Genomic DNA, 19489 nt, shown 5'->3' on the forward strand with positions numbered 1-19489 from the left:
CAGCTTGGTTTTTGGATGGAAATCTCAAACTCGTTTTCAATTTGGGCGATCATCTGTCGGAAGAAACTCTGTTGTACATCACAGTTTGACAATCAGGAGCGCTTTCATCCCGGTCGACAAGTAAATCATTGAGGACAAAACAAAAATGTTACATTTCTAGTGCTTAAAACTTGTATAGGAGTCTATTTTTATTATTCAGTTATTGAGCAGAAAAATTACTTGTTTAAATAATTTTCGAAGTCTTAAGATAGTCGTGGAAGAAGAGCATATTTATTTTAGAACGTTGACGGCACGAGGAAAAGACCGTTGGTCGGCTAAAGATATGAGGAAATTCATTTCAAAGGAGAAGCTTTTGAAGCCAGTTAAGGTAGAAGAATCTGCATGAAGACATTATCATTTCAATGGTTTAATTTTCACATTTCATAAACAGTTCTTAAATGCAATTTTTGATCACCCAACATTCATCGTGTTCTTTGTTTACTTCCTTTTTTTTCGTTAAGATTTCTGTAGCATTTCGTGCTATCACTATCACTTTCCTCCAACATTTCTTGTCTTGTGATGCTTATATGTACATAATTTGATTTTTTTTCGTAGACTTCTGAAGTTTTGACGAGCATTTTTTTTAAATCTTCCATCATAGCCTTTTCTATGTGAATAGATGAATTTTATTCAAATAAATATCGTAATTACTCGTGTCAATGGTGGCAAATGATGTAACGACTTTCATACTCAATCACACCATTAATCTCTAACTCAAGACAGCTATGCTTCAGTTTAACATGCAAGTTTTATCAAATCACTCTGCTTTCAAATTATTCTAGTTCATTTTAGAATGAAGCGGACGATGTGTTCGCATATAGACCGAGTGAGATCGTTAAGGTGAGCTCTTAAATGCAGATGGCGACTTAATCTTAGAAAGTCAGCAAGCATTACGGTATACTATCGATTTTTTATCTCTACCGTTCTTGACTAAGCAACTACAATCACTTTAGCAAAAAAAATACACCCTTACCTCTTGAGGGGTTAAGGATATAAGTGCGATACATCCATTTTCTAGTTCTTTGATTCAGTTTTACTTCCCTTGTTCAATATTTATCAATTTACAGAATCAAGATCAAAGAAAAGATAATGGGAAAAAGAAGAGAACACTGAACATTGGATCAGCGCCACATTGTCAGCAATAGCGGAAATTAGCGAGCAAGTGGTGTCAGCTGTGACGACTAATTCCGTCATATTGCTTGTATGTTTTTGCATGAAACCAACCAGAAATGTAATTAATAAAGTAATTTGAAACTGTGAGAAGTTATTCACTACAATCTTTGGCTTCATTATACTACAATAATATAAAGTATTGAAAAACATCATATCGATAGAATGTTCCATCGATATAAAGTCTATTAATATTGAAACAAAACTCCTCAGGCTCTAAGTCTACGTGAATAGAAGCGTCTTCGACGGGGATAAATAGTAAATTATTAGTTTATGTTTGTTTGTCGCTTTTGCGCAGTTGTTTCAATCAAATAAATTGTTCAATTATAGACTAAACAGTAGATGTAAAGCTTGCTTCGTTGGGTATCGTGCTATGATTTCGAACTCGTTTGAGGTAAATTCATGATTTAAAAAGTATTCACTCCAAGTTTTTGGAAGAACGTTTTCTCTTTCAAATTTTAGCATTATTATACATCATTATCTATATGATTAAATTTTTAAAAATATTTTTGTTACATTTCTCCTCGTTATTTCACAGATGAGATTCCACAAAACTGCAAGCCAGAGCTGAGTTATAAGAGGCGATACTGATCTCTTGGTGCCTGTAAAAATCAGATTTCACCCATTCTGTAAAAAAGGTGATATATACAAAACACTATGAAAAGAGTATAACATATGTAGTGTTTTCTCAACTGAGTTTCTCAAATATTTGTTAGCAATAACATTACTCATCTGCCGAAAGTTCGAAGACCACATACTCGTTAGCGAGGAAAATCCATAAAAAGCTTATGCTCATTGCTTGTGAGCTTACTTCCGAAACACACCAAATGAACGTAATGCCTGCTTGGACGAATATCATGGTAGTATTCTTTATTAGAATTTTGTTCTATCATTCCTATAAGTTTCAGCCTGTGTCACACCTTACATCATTATCAATGAGGAAGACTGAGTCAACTAATATGCATTTCTAAGAGCATCATCCTTATTGTTACTAGCCAAAAATTTGTGCAAGAAGCTTGATATCACTTAAAGTTATAAAGCTTAGGTAAGAAAGTTATAATTCCACAATTTCCAAGACCGACTGTCTTTTAACCTCGGCATTGTTTAATACTTCTTGATTCTTCTTCTTTGAACGAGCGCGAGGTTGTTAAGTTTATTATGAGGCTGACGTTTCGGCCGTGTCGCCTTCTTCAGAGCCTGGAAAGGTCGACTGACAGCGATCTACCAAGCCAAACACGTCAATATCTCAAACAGAGAAACTCAAAAACCAAATCCTAACCGCGTGAATAACATCGAATACTCACCACTTCTCTGCCTTCGACCAACCGCTAGGTTGTGTCTGCGGAAGAGGAATGAGGTACACTTCCTTCTAGAGTGCCCCTTTATCAGACTAGAAGATCAATCTGATATATTGTGCGAAATCACGTGTGATTAGGAGGCACTCTTCCTTGCGGTTCATATTTGGGTTTTTGAAGTTAATGCAAAATGCGTCAAGAACCCTGCGCGTCGATATGCTAGTTTCTTGCGCAAGAATATTAACCTTAACATCAAAATCCTCTCCGTTGTGTCTTTGTGTCCTATGCGTGCCTAGTGGAGTACTCGTTTTGCTTTTAAATTTTCCATCTAGGTGTTCTTCTATGCGGACACAAAGAGGTCTTCCCGTTTCGCCAATATATTCGTCTCCGCAAGTTTTGCAAGAAATCAGGTACACTGTACCTGAGATCATGCAATCACCGTCTCTGCCCTGAGGGCAAATGCAAAATAATATAATAAATAAATATAAATAAATAAAATAATGTAATACAAATACAAAATATTATACATTACATGTTTTACACATACATTACATGGACGATGCAAAATTTTTAATAACACCAGTTATTTATCTGTAAAAAGTGATCTACCAAAGTAGGAAAGTACTAGTAAGTTTTCTAAGGTGTGTGTACTTTTCATTTTAAGCTTATTTCACTTTAAAACATTCATCATGCCATCTCATTGTGTCATTGGCCTTTTATGTCAAGAAAGTGATTTGGATGTCCGATGGCAAATCTCCATTTTGCTGACGTATGACAATGTGACAATTCATTGTGACAGCTTTCTACCAGTACATCTCACATAAGAGATCCAAGAACAAAACCAAGTTCTTCAGAATTCACAAGTTATTCAGGATGTACTGAATTTTAGTGCAGATGTAGTGCATTCCATAATGATGTACTTTATGTACGAATTTCTAAATAAGAGAAGGCATTTGTACACCGATAGTGTTGGTATACAAGTATTCCTTTGGCTGAGGACTTACTGCATAGAAGGACCTATCTTATGGGCTGTACTATAATATCGCATATATCTATGTTCTCGAACAGTAAGGGTCTAAACCAGCAATAAAAATTGGTGGTAATAAGAATTAATAATTGTTTCCAAACAGAAAATCTTCTCACCCCTAATGTCTGAACAGTCTGAAGAAGAATTCTCAAAGAACTGCAATGATGCTGTTATGTATCCAAATTATTTCCAATAATTTCACTGTCGTGAAAAGAAACACAGTAAGTTAGAACATTTATCATTACTGATTTATTATTACATCATAGTGAAAAGCTGTCCTAAGGTAATGAACCTCAATGTCTAAACAAGGGAATATCTGCGTTTTCTCATTGGCCATAATCTGTAGTGTATATTCTCTTAAAAAGCAATACACTCTTGTCCCAAATTGAGCTGCTCTAAATGGAGGTTTTTTATAAATTATTAGTTGAGAGAACAGTTTTCGAAGAGCTATTCCGGACATACGATTTACGTCGAATTTTCTTTTCTAGTGATTTCAAGAAGTGCGGTAAGAAAACCTCTGGGAATCTTTCAAGGGGTGTATACCGATTTTGGTACACATGGCGTTTTTGTGTTAAGGAAGCGAACCGAAAAGCTATATTCTAGGCAGCAGAATCCATTCAATTTATTCATTAAATTTCATAGAGTACTATTAAAATTAGGAATTGATAACACATTAGAAGTGATACTGTTCAGCAAAAGAAAGGTATTGGTTCGATCATACACGAGGACCATTAAGCCTATCATCCCTCCGGAGTCGGGTCGGAGAATTGGTACCAGACTTGTTCAGGACCAATTGGCTTCTTCAAATCCGCATAACTGGCGACTACTTAAGGGTTGAACAACAATTGTTTAATTTTCAATTATGAAGTAGTATAAGTATCAATATCCTTCATATTTTTACCCAGATGTCTCTTTAGTAAATTCCAGAAGATTACACTTTCCTAACCATTTAACAACATAATAACCTTACTGGTTCAATGCGGCACCAGACCAACGAAGCCCTTAAACCTTGAATTTGGTTTGTAACATTGTTGTCGAGCAGTTCGTCTGTTAACAAATCGGAAGATTCAAATCGCTGCTCTCATGAAAACAATCTCAGGTGATAAAATAACGATGGATTGTAGACGATTTATTTATAAAGGTCATAATTTACTTTTAAAATGATATAATCCTGATCAAACACAACATGGCTACTCTGAAAAAAGAAACAGTTGGAATCTACTAATTCTACCAACGAGACACTTTTCTTTTGTTCGCATAGCATTTTGACGTCTTGAAATCGACGATTTTCCTGAAAACGTTTTCAGCAGCGGTCTAGTTGTTAAAGACTTCTTAGTAGTAGTAGCTTTCGAGATTCCTGCGAAAAAATGGTAATCGGTTAGCCAGAGATCCGATGTGAAATGATTCGTATGTGAGGGTTACGTAAATCTATTAGTCGAGAATCTACAGCGTTACAGGTACCAGATTTTGTCGAGGATTTTTGTACAAAATAATTGACTGTTTCTGGTTGCCCTTTTTAAAATGTGTGGCAAATTTGATCTAATTGTCCAAAGCCATATAACATGGATCTAAAAAGCGACAATGTTGCTAATTTCAAAACAATTTCCACGTAAATTAGTTCTTTTATTAAGGCTAGCAAACGGATAAAAAGAATCGCGAAGAAATACCTTTCTAATATGTATCCACCCTACACACATAAATTAGTTGGGCATTTTAGATTCTTTCGAGTTTTTTCTTCGTTTCATTAAACCACAATATTATTTGACATCGGTCTCATCCTATGCACACTTTGGTTTTTTTATGTTTTTTTTTTCATCGATATTTCCGTTTTCTTGCCAAGTACGATATATTGTTGTGGTTTTTGTTATTATTTGAAAAATAAAGGACAATCAATCAGTGCTGATCAGTCTCGCGCTATGCATTCGACTTCATCAAGCATTGTAGAGATTAATAAATGCATATATTATCCAATAAAATGACTTTCGGTGGCCTACCGATCTATCACGTCAGTGTGCTTATCCTCTCAACCAAGTCTGGTACCAATATACCGATTCCAGCGGAATGGAAGGTTTAGTGTGCCTGGGTACGGGATCGAACCAAGGATTGTTGGAAAGCGTATTGCAGGCCACCTCTAACTACTACGCTACACGCGCACCATTAGTATTTAAATCAGGTGTATTGCAAATGCCATTTGAACACTTTCAACTATAGCAACACTCCACGAAAGTAGTGTATTGTAACCATTCAGGATTCTTTTTGAGATCAATTGAGAATTGTAGAACTATTTTATAATTTTCTGCGTTATTCGTTTCCATCTACACATGAGACTCAACCTATCTTTATTCATTTATTCACAGATAGGTCAGTGACTCCGTCATTGATTGCCAAATAAAATCATTACAAAATTCTTTCTGTTGAAAGCCACAAGCCATATGACGTCTTACTTTCAAAGGAAAGGATCCTAGATAGTCGATCTCGCGCACGCTCCTCCTCCTTAGGTTGCAAAAGAATTCTTCATCAGTACTGTCCGATACGCTTGTTGAGTGTTCTCTACAATTTTTACACGAAGATTACCCTCTTCTGCATATCGTGAACTTTGAGTCACAACAACAGCAATCAGGATTCCGTCATGAAACCTGTTGTATGGACCACATCCAGGCCGTATTCAGGACCATAAGAGTATGTCGACAGCATCATTTGCCTCTTGAATTCACTTTTTTCAAATATGACATTACATTAAACGCATTTCCAGCGTTGGAACGAAATGTATCACAAAAACACAGCTTTTATATCACCCTCTAACCATACATCGTGAAAGAGATCCAGAGATCGAAATAAGAAATTAGAAAATCTCTAGTTAAATATAAGATTTGATCCCATCTATTGCAGCGTTTGGTCAGGAACAGCTACTTTGTAAGTAGATTCCTCGCAAAAAGTGTCTTCTGGTTGAAGGCTCCTCTCAAACGATGTTGAATAGCTCGAGGCCAATGATTGCCTTAGGCGAACTAGCTGGGAGCAAACCTACAAATAATACAGCTATGAAAACCAGACATTGCGAAAAATTACCGACTCACATATATAGTAGACATCCTCAGCTTCTGATCGAAAAGTCGCACGTCCTCTTTGGTAATGGGATGGTCTTCAGGAGGGCAGAATGATAACTCTTCACCAAGAAAAGCATCCGTAAAACGAATCCCTTCACACAGATGTGAAATGTCTTTCAATTTCTCGAAACTAAAACTTCGTGAGCTATAAAAAATACAAGTAAGAAATATGTACAAAACTATTCTGAAATGACAGAGATACCTTTAAGAAAGTAAAAAATAGTGAAACGTAAGGATATGAAAACACCATATTCATGTCTCAAAAAAGAAGAATGAGGAGAAAGTAAATCAACCATCTTAGTCGTTGACGAGTGCGTTCTTCTCCCCAATATACCATCACTTGAAGCTCACTAGCTGTTCGCTGTTGCTACAACAAAACTACTTTAAATGGATCTAATAAGTTTCGAAACCAAAAGGGAGTACAGAAATACAGGTATGCAAAAATGCTTACTGCTGTTGACGCAGTAGAGACAATTGAGTTCATTGAAGATATGGGAGAATGGAGACGTATGGAAACCAGCTTAAAAAGGCAAAATAACTGTAGGCGATATTAAGCGCGTCAAAATTTTTTGAAAAGTTAGATGAGCGTTACGATAAATTTTTCTTCAGGATAAAATCATAATTATAAGTTTTAAGTGAATTTTGTTTACGACCACATATCTAAATGTGTTACTACAGAGGACATTTAAATGAAAATAAAAACAAGACGTAAGCAAAATAAATAACAGTGAATATCCTTTCCTTAGAGTCACCACGATCTATCACAATTCCAGGAGCTGGACGAATATCAGCAGGAATGTGTTCCAGAGCGCCAGATTCTGTAGTGCATAAAACGACTACACGGGAAAACGCTCGTCTAAAAGTTCAAGTTTTATAATGAATCATATAAGATATAATCACATACAATGCTCTTCCAATAGCTTCTGAATCAACAACGGTTGTTAGTAACAAACCGGTTTCCTGAGTTTGTCAACGAAAATGAGAAAGTTGATTCATGACAAGACTGTAAGATATAAGTTCCATTTCGTAAAATACGTAGGTCATCTCTGGCCTTCACTCTAACAACTGCAGCTCCACCCAGTCCTCGAACCGGCATCTTAAAAGAAATAATGCTTTATGTAGAAGTGTATTAAAAAAGTAGAAAGAAAAATTAAGAGTTTATTTCAGCTGAAAGTAACCATAAAAATGAAATTAACACCATTGAAGTTACACAACAAAGATTTAAGAAAAGAAAAGAAACAATGAAACATTATCTATAAATAAAAGCTTATAAGAAAAAAAAGAATACCCTATAGTTCACTTGAGGTCCATCTCCTCCCTCCACCGCAATCAGAACATTTGTATAGAATCGAGCAATCTGAGACGGGGAAAATTCAATTCGAAGCGGAACAGTACGACGTGGATCCAGAAGTAAGATTTGGCTGTCCAAGAGCTGCAACCAATATAGTCGTTCTTCATTAGAGCATTGAATAGTGATAGGAAAGATTTTAGAAAATAACTAGTGTACAGTAAAAGGTGGTCCAGAATGACTGAGCTTCGCCCTTATTCGAAGAGAGGTATCTGTACGATTGGTAACATCAACGTTCGAAACAGCTGTATCTCCAATAGCTACGAAACCGAACGCTACTTCGAGTTGAGGGATATAAAGCACAGACCTAAATCTCAATTTTCAGAAAATAAAGCTGTCATAAAATTCTTATTGGTAAGTGAAAAAAAAACCTCCGCGTCGGATTAGAAGTCAGTTGTGAAAAGCATGGAACCATAGCGTTTGTAGATAAAGAGCTAGATGATCTTGCAGAGGAATGCGGTCGAGAGCTCAACTAAAGATATATTCGTCAACTTCATTCACTCGCACGTCATTAGGTTGTATGGGGCATACGAAAGAAGTGAATAACGACCAAAAACAGCTACGAGCCGCTCTCTGGGGAACTTAGCAAACCTATTAGTTGCCTTACCGACCTTTGAAGAGTATACGTGGACTTACTTCTTCAAGCTCTGAAGTGTCTCACCACTTCTTCCCAATCATAGAATCAACCAGTATACACAGAATCAAGAATGATTATGACTAATGTATGTTGTGTGCAAACCATCCCAGCACAACAGATATAGGAATTATATCTTTGATCATAAAAAATACATAGTTGGTTTTGGCTTACATTTACTCACAAACAGCAATAGGACGCAACATATAGTACTATGCAGCTAACGGAGTGAAGTGTCATCATAGAGATATGCGTACAATTACCAAAATATGTATGAAAAACAGCTTGAATAGCTAATAAACAAGCAAACAACAGCACGGAAGTTGATGAGAGCGAACACAAAAATTTATACACAAATACTAATTGTTTACTTATTATACATAGAGTGCTTGCTAATTAGATCGTACTTGCCTAGCTTTCCCTTTATTGCTTTCGTTGCCTTATAACCCTAATCCAAGGATGGAAAATGGATTGTATACGGGGTTTGAATGCAACTTTACAATCATTCTTCTATTCATTATAAATGGCCCAGAAAGATATCAGAGAGACAGAATAAGATGCAAGAGAGCTTTAAGGTGAACATTGGGATGGCTGACAATAATGATTGTGGCTTAAGCCACCCAGTTGTAGTTGCAACTTCAAAAGATTTGTACGTTTGTATTTTATAGAATAACACACGCAAACGTCGCGATGCTCGAAAAGGATCACCACCAGGAACGAATATTGTAAGAGAAAGAGGAACTATTAAAATCATAAAAGCAAAAAAACCGCCTCACAACGCACCTCTCCCTCGCATGTAACCTTCCCTTGATTACAAGCAGCACCATGATCCATTTTCTAAAATGTATACATTAGGAAATAAAAAAAAGAAAATCAAAAAGAAACCGAGAAGGAAATAATATTCAAATGAATGTTGGCGGTACCATTCGCTTCGGAGTAGAGTCTTCACCATGTAAAGCATTTTGAGAGGTGAATTTTTAGCCAGATATATTTCCAGTTCGTCTTGATCTAATCTCTTTTTTAACCCACCTAAGACAACGTGTACAACGTCTAAATTTTTGTGTCAAGCCCATGGAACAACGTATAATTTCTCATCTCTCACGCAACGAATAATATGTGACTCATGATTTTCACTGTAGTTTCGCAATAGCCCGCCCCTTATTTGTGTATTCGGCTCTACAATTCGGCTTATCTATTTAGTTTTCCATGTTTCTATTGAAATACGTTGCTGTCGCCTTTGGCGGTCGATTTTGCAACACATGTAGTATATTTCTCCAATTTTATACAACATTTACAACTATCCACTTTAAAGAAAAGTATTTATCGCCTAGGAACCCTATAATAAACGAGGCTTGGCTCGATCTCGCGCTCCAAACAAACCGAACTCTCCATCCTTTGAGATCAGGAAAGTGGTTCCAAAAAAAAGCATTACCTGGAAACATCGGTAGGCCACGCAAGATCGTATAGGGCAAATATTTTACCTGTTCGAGGCTCAGCTTAATAGATTGTAAATCCCAAAGTTATTGACCAACGCCAAAAACTCTACCCTCTTATAAATTCAGTACTACAACTATGATTCTTAAAAGAGATTTCAAATGAAAAACAACCAATTGCTGGTAATAACTGGATGTTCCACGGATTTCCACTCACTGAGGTTTTTCCTCACTGATGGATCTCGAGCCGGTTAGTCGTGAGGCTACGTGGCGCGTCCCCAGGTGGCGGATAGGGGGTCAAACGCGAACCAAAAGCGACCTTGTGCTTCCCAGAGCAGCAGGTGGATCAAAGGGATGAACACTCTTTTTCTGCTGCGCAGATCTGGCAGTGCAAATTGTATTCTACAAGTCAATTCGGCCAAAAGCCTGCAAGCAAGTGACTAGGAAGTACATGGGAGGCGGTTAGGAGTCCTGTCCACTCAACTCCAATGAACTCTGGGAAAGACTGGCAAGCTACTCATTAGTATATTCAGCCCCCATGGTTAGAGCCCGGCAAGCTACCCCATGGGTACAAAAGATGCCAAACAGAGTAAAATAAATGAGAGTCATTCCCCTGACCACGAAAGAGCCCCCGATAAGGCAGCGTTGGGTAGGACGAGTACGGAGAGGCTGCTACAATCTCAGGGCTATCTGGGCTACCTAAATGTGATAGGACTAAGGTGACGATCTGTACCTACAACGCAAGATCGCTTGCATCTGAGTCCGCTGTTGAGGACTTGCTGATGCAGGCCAGAAAGATCAGATACGACGACATCGGACTGGCTGAGACGAGGAGACATCATTCCTTTAACGCCGTTTATGATTCTGGAAAAGAACTCTTCCTTGGAACATGCGACAATAGAGGAGTTGGAGGCGTTGGTGTCCTCGTCAACACGAGTTTGGCCATGAACATCGAATCGTTTAAACAACTAACAACCCGAATCGGACGGTTAAGGTTGAAGAGATGTGGGCCTATGCCGGCTCTAATTATCTACGTCGTCTACGCAGCTACCTCAAGCTACGACGAAGATGAGGTCGAAGCGTTTTATATGGACTTGGAGAAGTTCTACAGAGAAGATCATACCTCCTTCAAAGTCATAATTGGCGACTTCAACGCTAAGATTGGACCGAACAGGGAGAGAGGCTATCCGAGTTTATCATGACGACCAAGACAATCCATGGTAACTCACAGTTCCAAAAGCCCCTCTCTCAACGCTGGACGTGGGAATCCCCCAATGGAGAGTACCATAGTGAAATAGACCACATCATAGTAAACCGAAGATTTTGCATAACCGATTTGGGTGTGCAAATGCACTGGCTCGTCTCTTCACAGGCTACCTGTCAGAATGCAAGGTTCCAAACAATGGAAGACCAGCAAAACCGTGTTGTTGTACAAAAAGGGAGACCTCCACGACATTGGCAACTATCGCCCAATCTGCCTGCTGTCCGTCGTAAATAAACTCTTTACTAGAGTCATTCTCAACAGGATGGACAGAACATTGGACGAGGTACAGCCATGCGAGGAAGCAGGGTTCCGAAAAGGATTCAGTACGATAGACCACATACACACAATAACGAGGCTCATCGAACTATCACGAGAGTATAAAAGACCGCTCTGTCTCACTTTCATCGACTTGAGGAAAGCCTTTGACTCCGTTGAGACAGAAGCGGTTATAGAAGCTCTGGGAAACCAGGGCGTCGCTACCCAAACACCACTCCTTCGTGAGCTATAGAAGAATTTCACGAATAGAATACCGTATCGCCATTTTACAACGCAATTAAAATGAACGTAAAGAGGGGTGTTCGACAAGGCGACACAATGTCGCCAAAACTTTTCACATCGAGCCTCGAAGACGTTATGCGAAAATTGGAATGGGACAATGAAAGAGTGAAAAATGATGGTCGGCAACTACACCATCTTCGCTTTGCTGATGATATCGTCCTTATAACATCAAACATCAGTCAGGCGGAACGAATGCTTGCCGACATTGACCGAGTATGTGGAAGTATTGGTCTTCGACTATACATGACGAAAACGGTATTCATGAAAACGGATCGGTCTCAAAGGCCCCATTTAAGCTCAACGGAACAAATATCTCCGAATGCAACAGTTATGTGTACCTAGAAGAACTCGAGAACTCAAATGATGAATGACGTAGCTCCATAGCTGAGCAGGAGGAAGAGAGCAGCTTAGGGAGCTTTTAAGAGCATCGAGGATGTAGTGAAGAGGATGAAGAACACTCGACTCCGTGCCCACATTTTTGAATCAACGATGCTTCCTGCATTAACATACGCATCAGAGACCTGATCGCTACGTAGGCAGGATGAAAGAACACTCAGCGAAAGGGCGATGCTAGGAGTGTCGCGTGTCACGCAAGTGAGAGAGGGAATACGAAGCTCGGACCTACGTCAACGATCGAAAATTAGAGACGCCGTCCTTTACGCCAAAATGTCAAAAATAAGGTGGGCCGGGCACGTGATGCGACGAAATGGCAACCGATGGACAAGAGCCGCCACGGATTGGATTCCTCGGGATGTCAAGCGCACAACAGGAAGACCACCGACCCGATTCTTCAGAGTTCTTTACAAACACGCTGAACGAATGGTATGATGCTCAACGTGTCCCTAGAGCGAGCAGAACCCTTTGGACCACTCTTGCACGCGACAGGGACAGATGGAGGAATTACTGGCGCCCGCTTGATTCAATCGAAGATCAACGGGAATACAGGTGATACAGTTGAACTGGATGTTAAATTGTATGTTCAAATAAACGCTTGTGTTATGTCGGCCGAAGAGAACTGAACTTTTTCGAATTGTTCAACGAGTGTAAAAAATACAATTCATAAGCCACCGAAACATCCAGTGTTTCTCATATGCGAAGAAAGTAAAGAGAAGTACATAGAAGGACAAAGATGACTTCAGTGGTGGAGCAATATGATGCATCACGACACTTGGATTATCGAGAACAGATTTTGCAATGGACTGCAGCTTCTGGGAGAATGAACAGAACTTTAAGAATTTTTGGAGTACTTCTAATATCTCGTTGTGAAAGTAAAGTGGCTTGGGCAGGCGACGAATCAGAATCGAGGGTACCAACATCTTTTGAAGAGATGAACATATTTATTAGACTGTGCCTTCACATAACAACTGTTAACACTATTAAGAGGAATTCCAAACTTCGCTTATGTATTCCATCCTCTTGAATCCCAAATCCCATCAAGAGATAAATTTGAAAATCTGTCTTACTTAGCTTACAATGAAAGTAGAACTGGAGACTTTTAAAATGTCTTCTAAACAATATGCGAATTGCTAACTTTGCTTCAGTAGAGAAAATTTCCTGTTTGAAAACCTCTCTAGGACGCTGGAAAGATTGCACAAGCTCAAAGAGTTTTCAAATTGGTGAGTAGAAGCTCCTTAGGTAAAGGATTAACTATTCGGCTTTGATTAGACCATGAAGGAAGTGGCATGTGGTCGATTCCATCAACCATCATAGGAATGATTGAATGCGTATTTGGCCTATACACTAGCCAAAGGTGGCCCAATGATGTTTCAAGTTAGTGCTTTTATCCTTCCAAACAAGTTTTAACCAACTCGTCATCCACGGAGAGATGAAGGCATGGTGACCTTAGATGAAGGGATCGAACCTTTGTTCGATACAGTGCATATTGCAAATTCACCTCTAATCACTGCTCTACACCAGCCCCTCCTGAGGTTATATATATGTATATATACTATAAATATATAAATGTTATATGTATATATGTTTGTATATATGTTTGTTTGTATGTATATATACATATATACAAACTCCACAAGTATATATATAAATGGTATACCAAAAGGTTCAAAAGTTGATGGCAAAACGTTTAGGTTATACGAGTTGTTACGATAGAGTCGAGTATCTCTAATGTCTTCAATGATAAAACATATGGAATCATAATAATAAGCTGGTACTCTTAGTTTCCTTCTTCTTAGAACAGTTCCGTCGCGAAAAGAACTAACCCGTTTGCAAAAAAATTTTGCAAACTTTAATTTGTACAAAATAAGCTTCTCAGGCGACGCGTGATATAACGTCTGCATCGGGAAGCTGTATAGATTAAATATATGGAGAAGAGCAATAAAAAAGTAGTGGGTGGGCGAGCAAAATAAAGAGCTGAAAGGAAAATGAATCATGCTAAATAGAACGATAGCAAAATAAAGTCAAAGAACAACCGTCAATGTGGCAGAAACCTTTGAAACCATTTCATTGTCAGGAACAATTGTCTTATTCATATCTGTAGTTTTATCCTGAACAGAATATGTTAGCCTTGAAAATAAATCAGGAAGACAGCCTTTACAGAAACACTTGGAACTTAACCTACCAAAGCATTTTCTGCCACAGCGAATCCAGCCTAAACTACAAATATATTGCGCAATGTTATTGCGGCAACTATAAAAGACAGCTCCTACCATGATTCCACCACTGCTACATGATTTAGTGGAAGAGAGATTACGCGAGGTACACGGCAATGATGGTTTACTTAAATAGAGCAGTGTGAATGCACCTTTTTTTACTAATTAAGATATATGCACTGACATATATGAAACCGGAGGCGCAAAAAGGTGATTATGAGCTTTTCGTGCCTTCACTCGACTTTTTCTATGCTCTTCCAACACCTTCATTAACGATTCTGTGGAAGCACCAGAGGGTTGTTTCTGAAAAATTTTTCGTTTTAATTCTGGAAAGGTGTCCGACTAATAAGAAACATTTTCATAAACGGGTTAAAAGATTCGACATTAGAGATAATTCCACCGTTCTTCCAAGAACTCAAACACCGCGATCTCTTTTTTAACGAATAAATAACTGAGAAAAACTATGCTGTTTTTCATGCCAGGGTTATCAATGTTTCGCAAGAATTTACTAACCTAACTTATGTGTAATAGTCACTTTTAAATATACTTCTTGCTTAAGTTAAGACAATAAATACTCGTTTCAGAATTTTTGATTATCGAAGATACACTCTTCGTTAGGATCAAAGGTATTCCTTTAAAACCTCTTGAATTGTCCTTATACTTAAATGAAGCGATCCCGTGGTTTCCGCAACAGAGTGCTCATCAAGTGTAGATGAAGCTAAAAAGAAAAAACAACTCTATACACATAAAAGGAACCCGAACTAAAGCCAATTTTTCCATGTAAATTACCTTCAGGCAGGATCAGAGATATACCATGGAATTCTTTAGCAAGATCATGATGTCGAGATGTAGCTTTGGCTATTAAGGCTAAAAAACATATGTATATATACACATATATGTATATATATGCATATATATATGTATATACACATGTATGTACGTGTGCATACGTATATATATATATATATATATATATATATATATATGTAAAAGAGTGAATATGCAGTGGATGGCTATAGAATTAATATGAAAATGCAGTAACACACAAATAGGAGTGCTCGTTTGTACGACTCCTGAAGATGAAACAGAAGGGTTTGTCGGTTCGTTGGTAACATACGATGAATCCAGAATCCGCTTGGGAGTACTCCAACTATGACTCAAATTAAGCTGAAATTTGAACGCCTCAGGAAGCTTAAAACATACAGTAACAGTTCCAAGAAAGTTCTTAATCACTTTTTGCATGTCTAATAGCATGTGATCGTAGTCTTTATTGGTAACATCACTCGTTATGTTTTCCTTGTTTACGATGTTCTGACAAAACATTTTAGTACTAACGGAAACCTGGAACAAGATATTCAATCGTTTAATAATGATAGAACGAAATACTTGTGATTATACCAACCGCGCCGTTGTTGCTTTCTGAAGGTGCTTCATTAGCAGCATTCAAGCATGTTCCGTCAGATTTCAGGCAACAATCACCATTATCCTGCAGTAATATAGTTGATGAAACGAATAACTGAGAAAGTTTTAAAAGACATACCGGCACTGGAAGGCCTTGGGAAAATCTAGCCTTATTTGTTTTTTCGCACGAAGAATGATTAATAATGCTTGGCTCCCAACTATTCTCCTTCTCGAAATTGCTCTGATTGAACCTTCAATACAGAGAAATAAAATGGTAAATAGATATAGACTTGTTGGAACAGTTTGCAAACCTTGGATCGTTTAAAATGAAGCGGCCATGATCGCGAAGAAATGATTCCTGCTCTCTTTGAATGATGTCAATTGGTTTTTCTAAAGTGAGACTTATCAGTTCTTTATATTGGATGACTAATAACACAAAACTAACGGTCTGAAATAAATTCGCTGCTTTTGACAGAAACCGCCCGAAAGGATGAACAATCATCGTTATTGAAGGTATTGCTATTCGACGGATGTCGACTTATTGATGACAGAATGGTTAATTGTAAAAGTATAGGAACCTATTTCATCTGCGTAAAGACATGAGTGTGGTTGAAAATAAAAAGTGGAGCTTAAGATTAGAAGTCTCATATACCAAAACAACAAATACTGATTAAGATTAAGAACTAAAGCGCAAACCACTATTTGGCATGTCTCCAATCTTCGATTCCTCCGGAATTGTGGAAAGGAAAGAATGAATCCTGTTAAATAGGTTATACATTCGAAGTTGTTTTAGCTAAAAACAATCTGTTGCGCAAAACACATACCTTTCGTCAACGGATTGTTGAACATTGTCATATTCATGCAATTCCTTTTCATCAACTAAATTAAAAAAAAAGTATTACACAATGACATCACGACATGGTAGATTGCAGAGGAAATTCTACGAGTACCTCGTTAATTAGTATACAACAATTCTAGTGCAAACTCACAGTTTGATTCACGATCTGAAAGCGGGGCATCGTCGAAACTCTGATCATCGAATCTGTCTTCCACTATCTCTTCATCATCCGCAATGCTAGACATTTTGGAAGTGTCTGAAGGTATTAAAGAGAACAACAAATAAAAAAATATATTTGGAATGCATACTGACTCTAGCAACGGTCATCCAGATTAAACGTTAAAAATCCACTAACATTAACGGAACAGTAAAACTCAAACACAATAGAGAAAGCATTAAGAAAATCGATATATTATTTCTGAGTAATCGATATGGAAATTTCAAAATGATAAATATGAATTTTTGAATTCCAAAAAACCTACGAGGAGCACCAAGTTGAGCGCGAGTATATTTACGAGGTAGAGAACTCATTTGAGACCACTGAGATGACGGTTTACTTTTATATCAGCGAAATCAAGAAAACAACACGTACATATCTTTTACACATCTATTCGTGAAATGAAAAACATGATAACCAGCTAGAAATGGATAGAAATCAACACGTCACTATAAAATCCCTATGACCGCCAGCAGGCAGTTTCCACCGCTTCTTAATTGTTGATTTGTGCTTAGGAAAGCATTCATTATGATTATGAATGTCAATAATAGTGTCTCCTACAGTTTATTTATTCGATATTGCGCGACGATTTAAAAAAAATATTGTAGATCTCGTCGAACTGTGCGAGAGAACTATAAAATGTTAAGAGTTCCGGCTTATTGCAACTGTCAAGCACTATATTCTATTGGAAAATGAAAATAAATAAGTTGCGAACTTCAATGTTATTCCACTATTTGAAAAATTAAGTATATTATGCAATTTGTTCAGTAATCATTATTAACACTTCCGTAACGAAACTGTATTTTCGATAACAGACTATAATTTCTTCATTAATAGTAAGGGAATTGGGAAATCTACATACCAATAAAAACAACTTTACTCTACCATTCCAAGTGTAATGTAAATCTATTACAAATGAAGCAAAACATTCCAAAAAAATGAAACCAAATCTAAATTTTTTCAAACTTTTCAAATAAGCGCGGTAGCCGCAAATACAAACGGAGCTACGAAAAATACGTCTATGCATTCTAGGGCGAAATATTGTGTTGTTGAATTGAACAGCTTTTGTATTGGAGATAAAGGCTTTCTCTCTGAAATGTGAAAAGAATATCATTGCCTTTAGAAAATAAGAATTTTAATTTGATGGGATATCTGTAGGCAAAAATCTATAGATTTCAATGGTTTTATTCCAAGTATTAAGGTTCAATACGAACCGACAATATATTAATTTAAAGTTAAAAGCGTTCATTATTTTCTCATTGAATGCACTGGATCAAATAAATCTCGAATGTAATGTGTTGAAAGTTAAAAGCAACCATTCAATCATCGTATGACTCCACATGACGACAGTATGACGCAGTGGTTAGAGGCGCCCTAAAATTCACGATTGATCCTTGGTTCGATTCCGGGCTTACTAAGTCGTCCATATCACTCTGGGATCGGAAAATTATTTAGACTCTTACATTTGTCAGATATCGTAAGTTTGTATAAATTGAATATGTATTCAACCATCTCAATGATGTCTGCTGAAGTCGAATGCATGGCGCATCGCCTCACGGATTGATCAACGACGATCCCTTTGATCCGTTATTTTATGTTTTATGACGTCACATAAGGACTTAAGTCATTGCATATTAACGCATGCCGAAAATCTGTACAACCCTCATTCGAGTGGTTTATAGAGGTTTTTTTCTTTGCACTCCTTAAAACTACTGGGAACTGGGGTTCGCATATTATTTGAAGAAGAACGACTATAAAAATACCCAGGGAAACATGCGTTTAAAGTAAACATCAATAAAATGCTCATTTTCTGTTAATATCTTTAGTACTTTAGTGCTTCGTAAATAACACTACCGAATAGTTTTTGCGCTTGATTAATTAATCTGCAGCTGTTAATAAGTAGGCAGCTAGGCTTTGAAATGACAGCCACCTGAGTCTTCTCCATAAGCAGCACAATCACGCGTGTTGTTTTTTTCAAATAATTGTCCTCGAATGAAGATTAGATCTGTGCTTGGAAATACACCTGCAAACATCTTGTAGAAATTCACAATTGCTTAGAAGTTAGGTAAATCTTAAAGGTTTAGAACATTAGGATTATGTCGAGTATTAAGTTGACATCACTGCAGTTTACAAGTTTCCCTACAGCCTCAATTCACCGCCATCTTCGTGGAATGATTCAAATCATCTGCAATCTGTAAATGAGCTTCTTTCATCAAAAATAACATGACAATAAATAAAAATATATAAATATTATATGACGAGAGAACCGGCTGATCAAGGAGATTTAGAGTAAAGACTGTTAGTAGACTGAACCGGAAAGAGGCTATTTCGATTATATCTCAGTTCTTCATTAGTAATCTGTTGCCTTTCATCATCTTTAGTAATAAAGTTTTTGTATTATCTCTAGCAAAGCAAAGGTGTTACGAAATATTGCTAAGAAATGATGAAAACTGAAGCAAGATATTAGTTCACCTAACACGGTTGGTGATTATTAAATATTAGCTATACACTATTTTTGCAGGAAAATATAACAGGTTAAAAAAACACTGGAA

The 19489-nt window shown here is 37.4% G+C and overlaps 1 protein-coding gene across 1 annotated transcript in view; it reads right to left on the reverse strand.

The window, feature by feature from the left end:
• The window catches only part of LOC309797370 (uncharacterized protein), a gene marked incomplete at its 3' end in the record, with an annotated part of 32697 nt that extends 15642 nt beyond the window's left edge, over positions 1–17055 (reverse strand). The window contains exons 1-5 of the mRNA XM_082645947.1: positions 16872–17055; positions 16707–16761; positions 16579–16640; positions 16194–16272; positions 15884–16133 (exon numbers count right to left, since the gene is read on the reverse strand). Coding sequence (XP_082502073.1) covers positions 15884–16133; positions 16194–16272; positions 16579–16640; positions 16707–16761; positions 16872–16965 — 540 coding nt within the window. The 5' untranslated portion in view covers positions 16966–17055. The remainder of the gene's footprint in view (positions 1–15883; positions 16134–16193; positions 16273–16578; positions 16641–16706; positions 16762–16871) is intronic.
• Positions 17056–19489: the final 2434 nt, after the last annotated feature.

Source organism: Mesoplodon mirus (genome assembly GCF_964341445.2).
Source record: "Mesoplodon mirus genome assembly, contig: HAP1_SCAFFOLD_374, whole genome shotgun sequence".
Taxonomy (NCBI): domain Eukaryota; kingdom Metazoa; phylum Chordata; class Mammalia; order Artiodactyla; family Ziphiidae; genus Mesoplodon; species Mesoplodon mirus.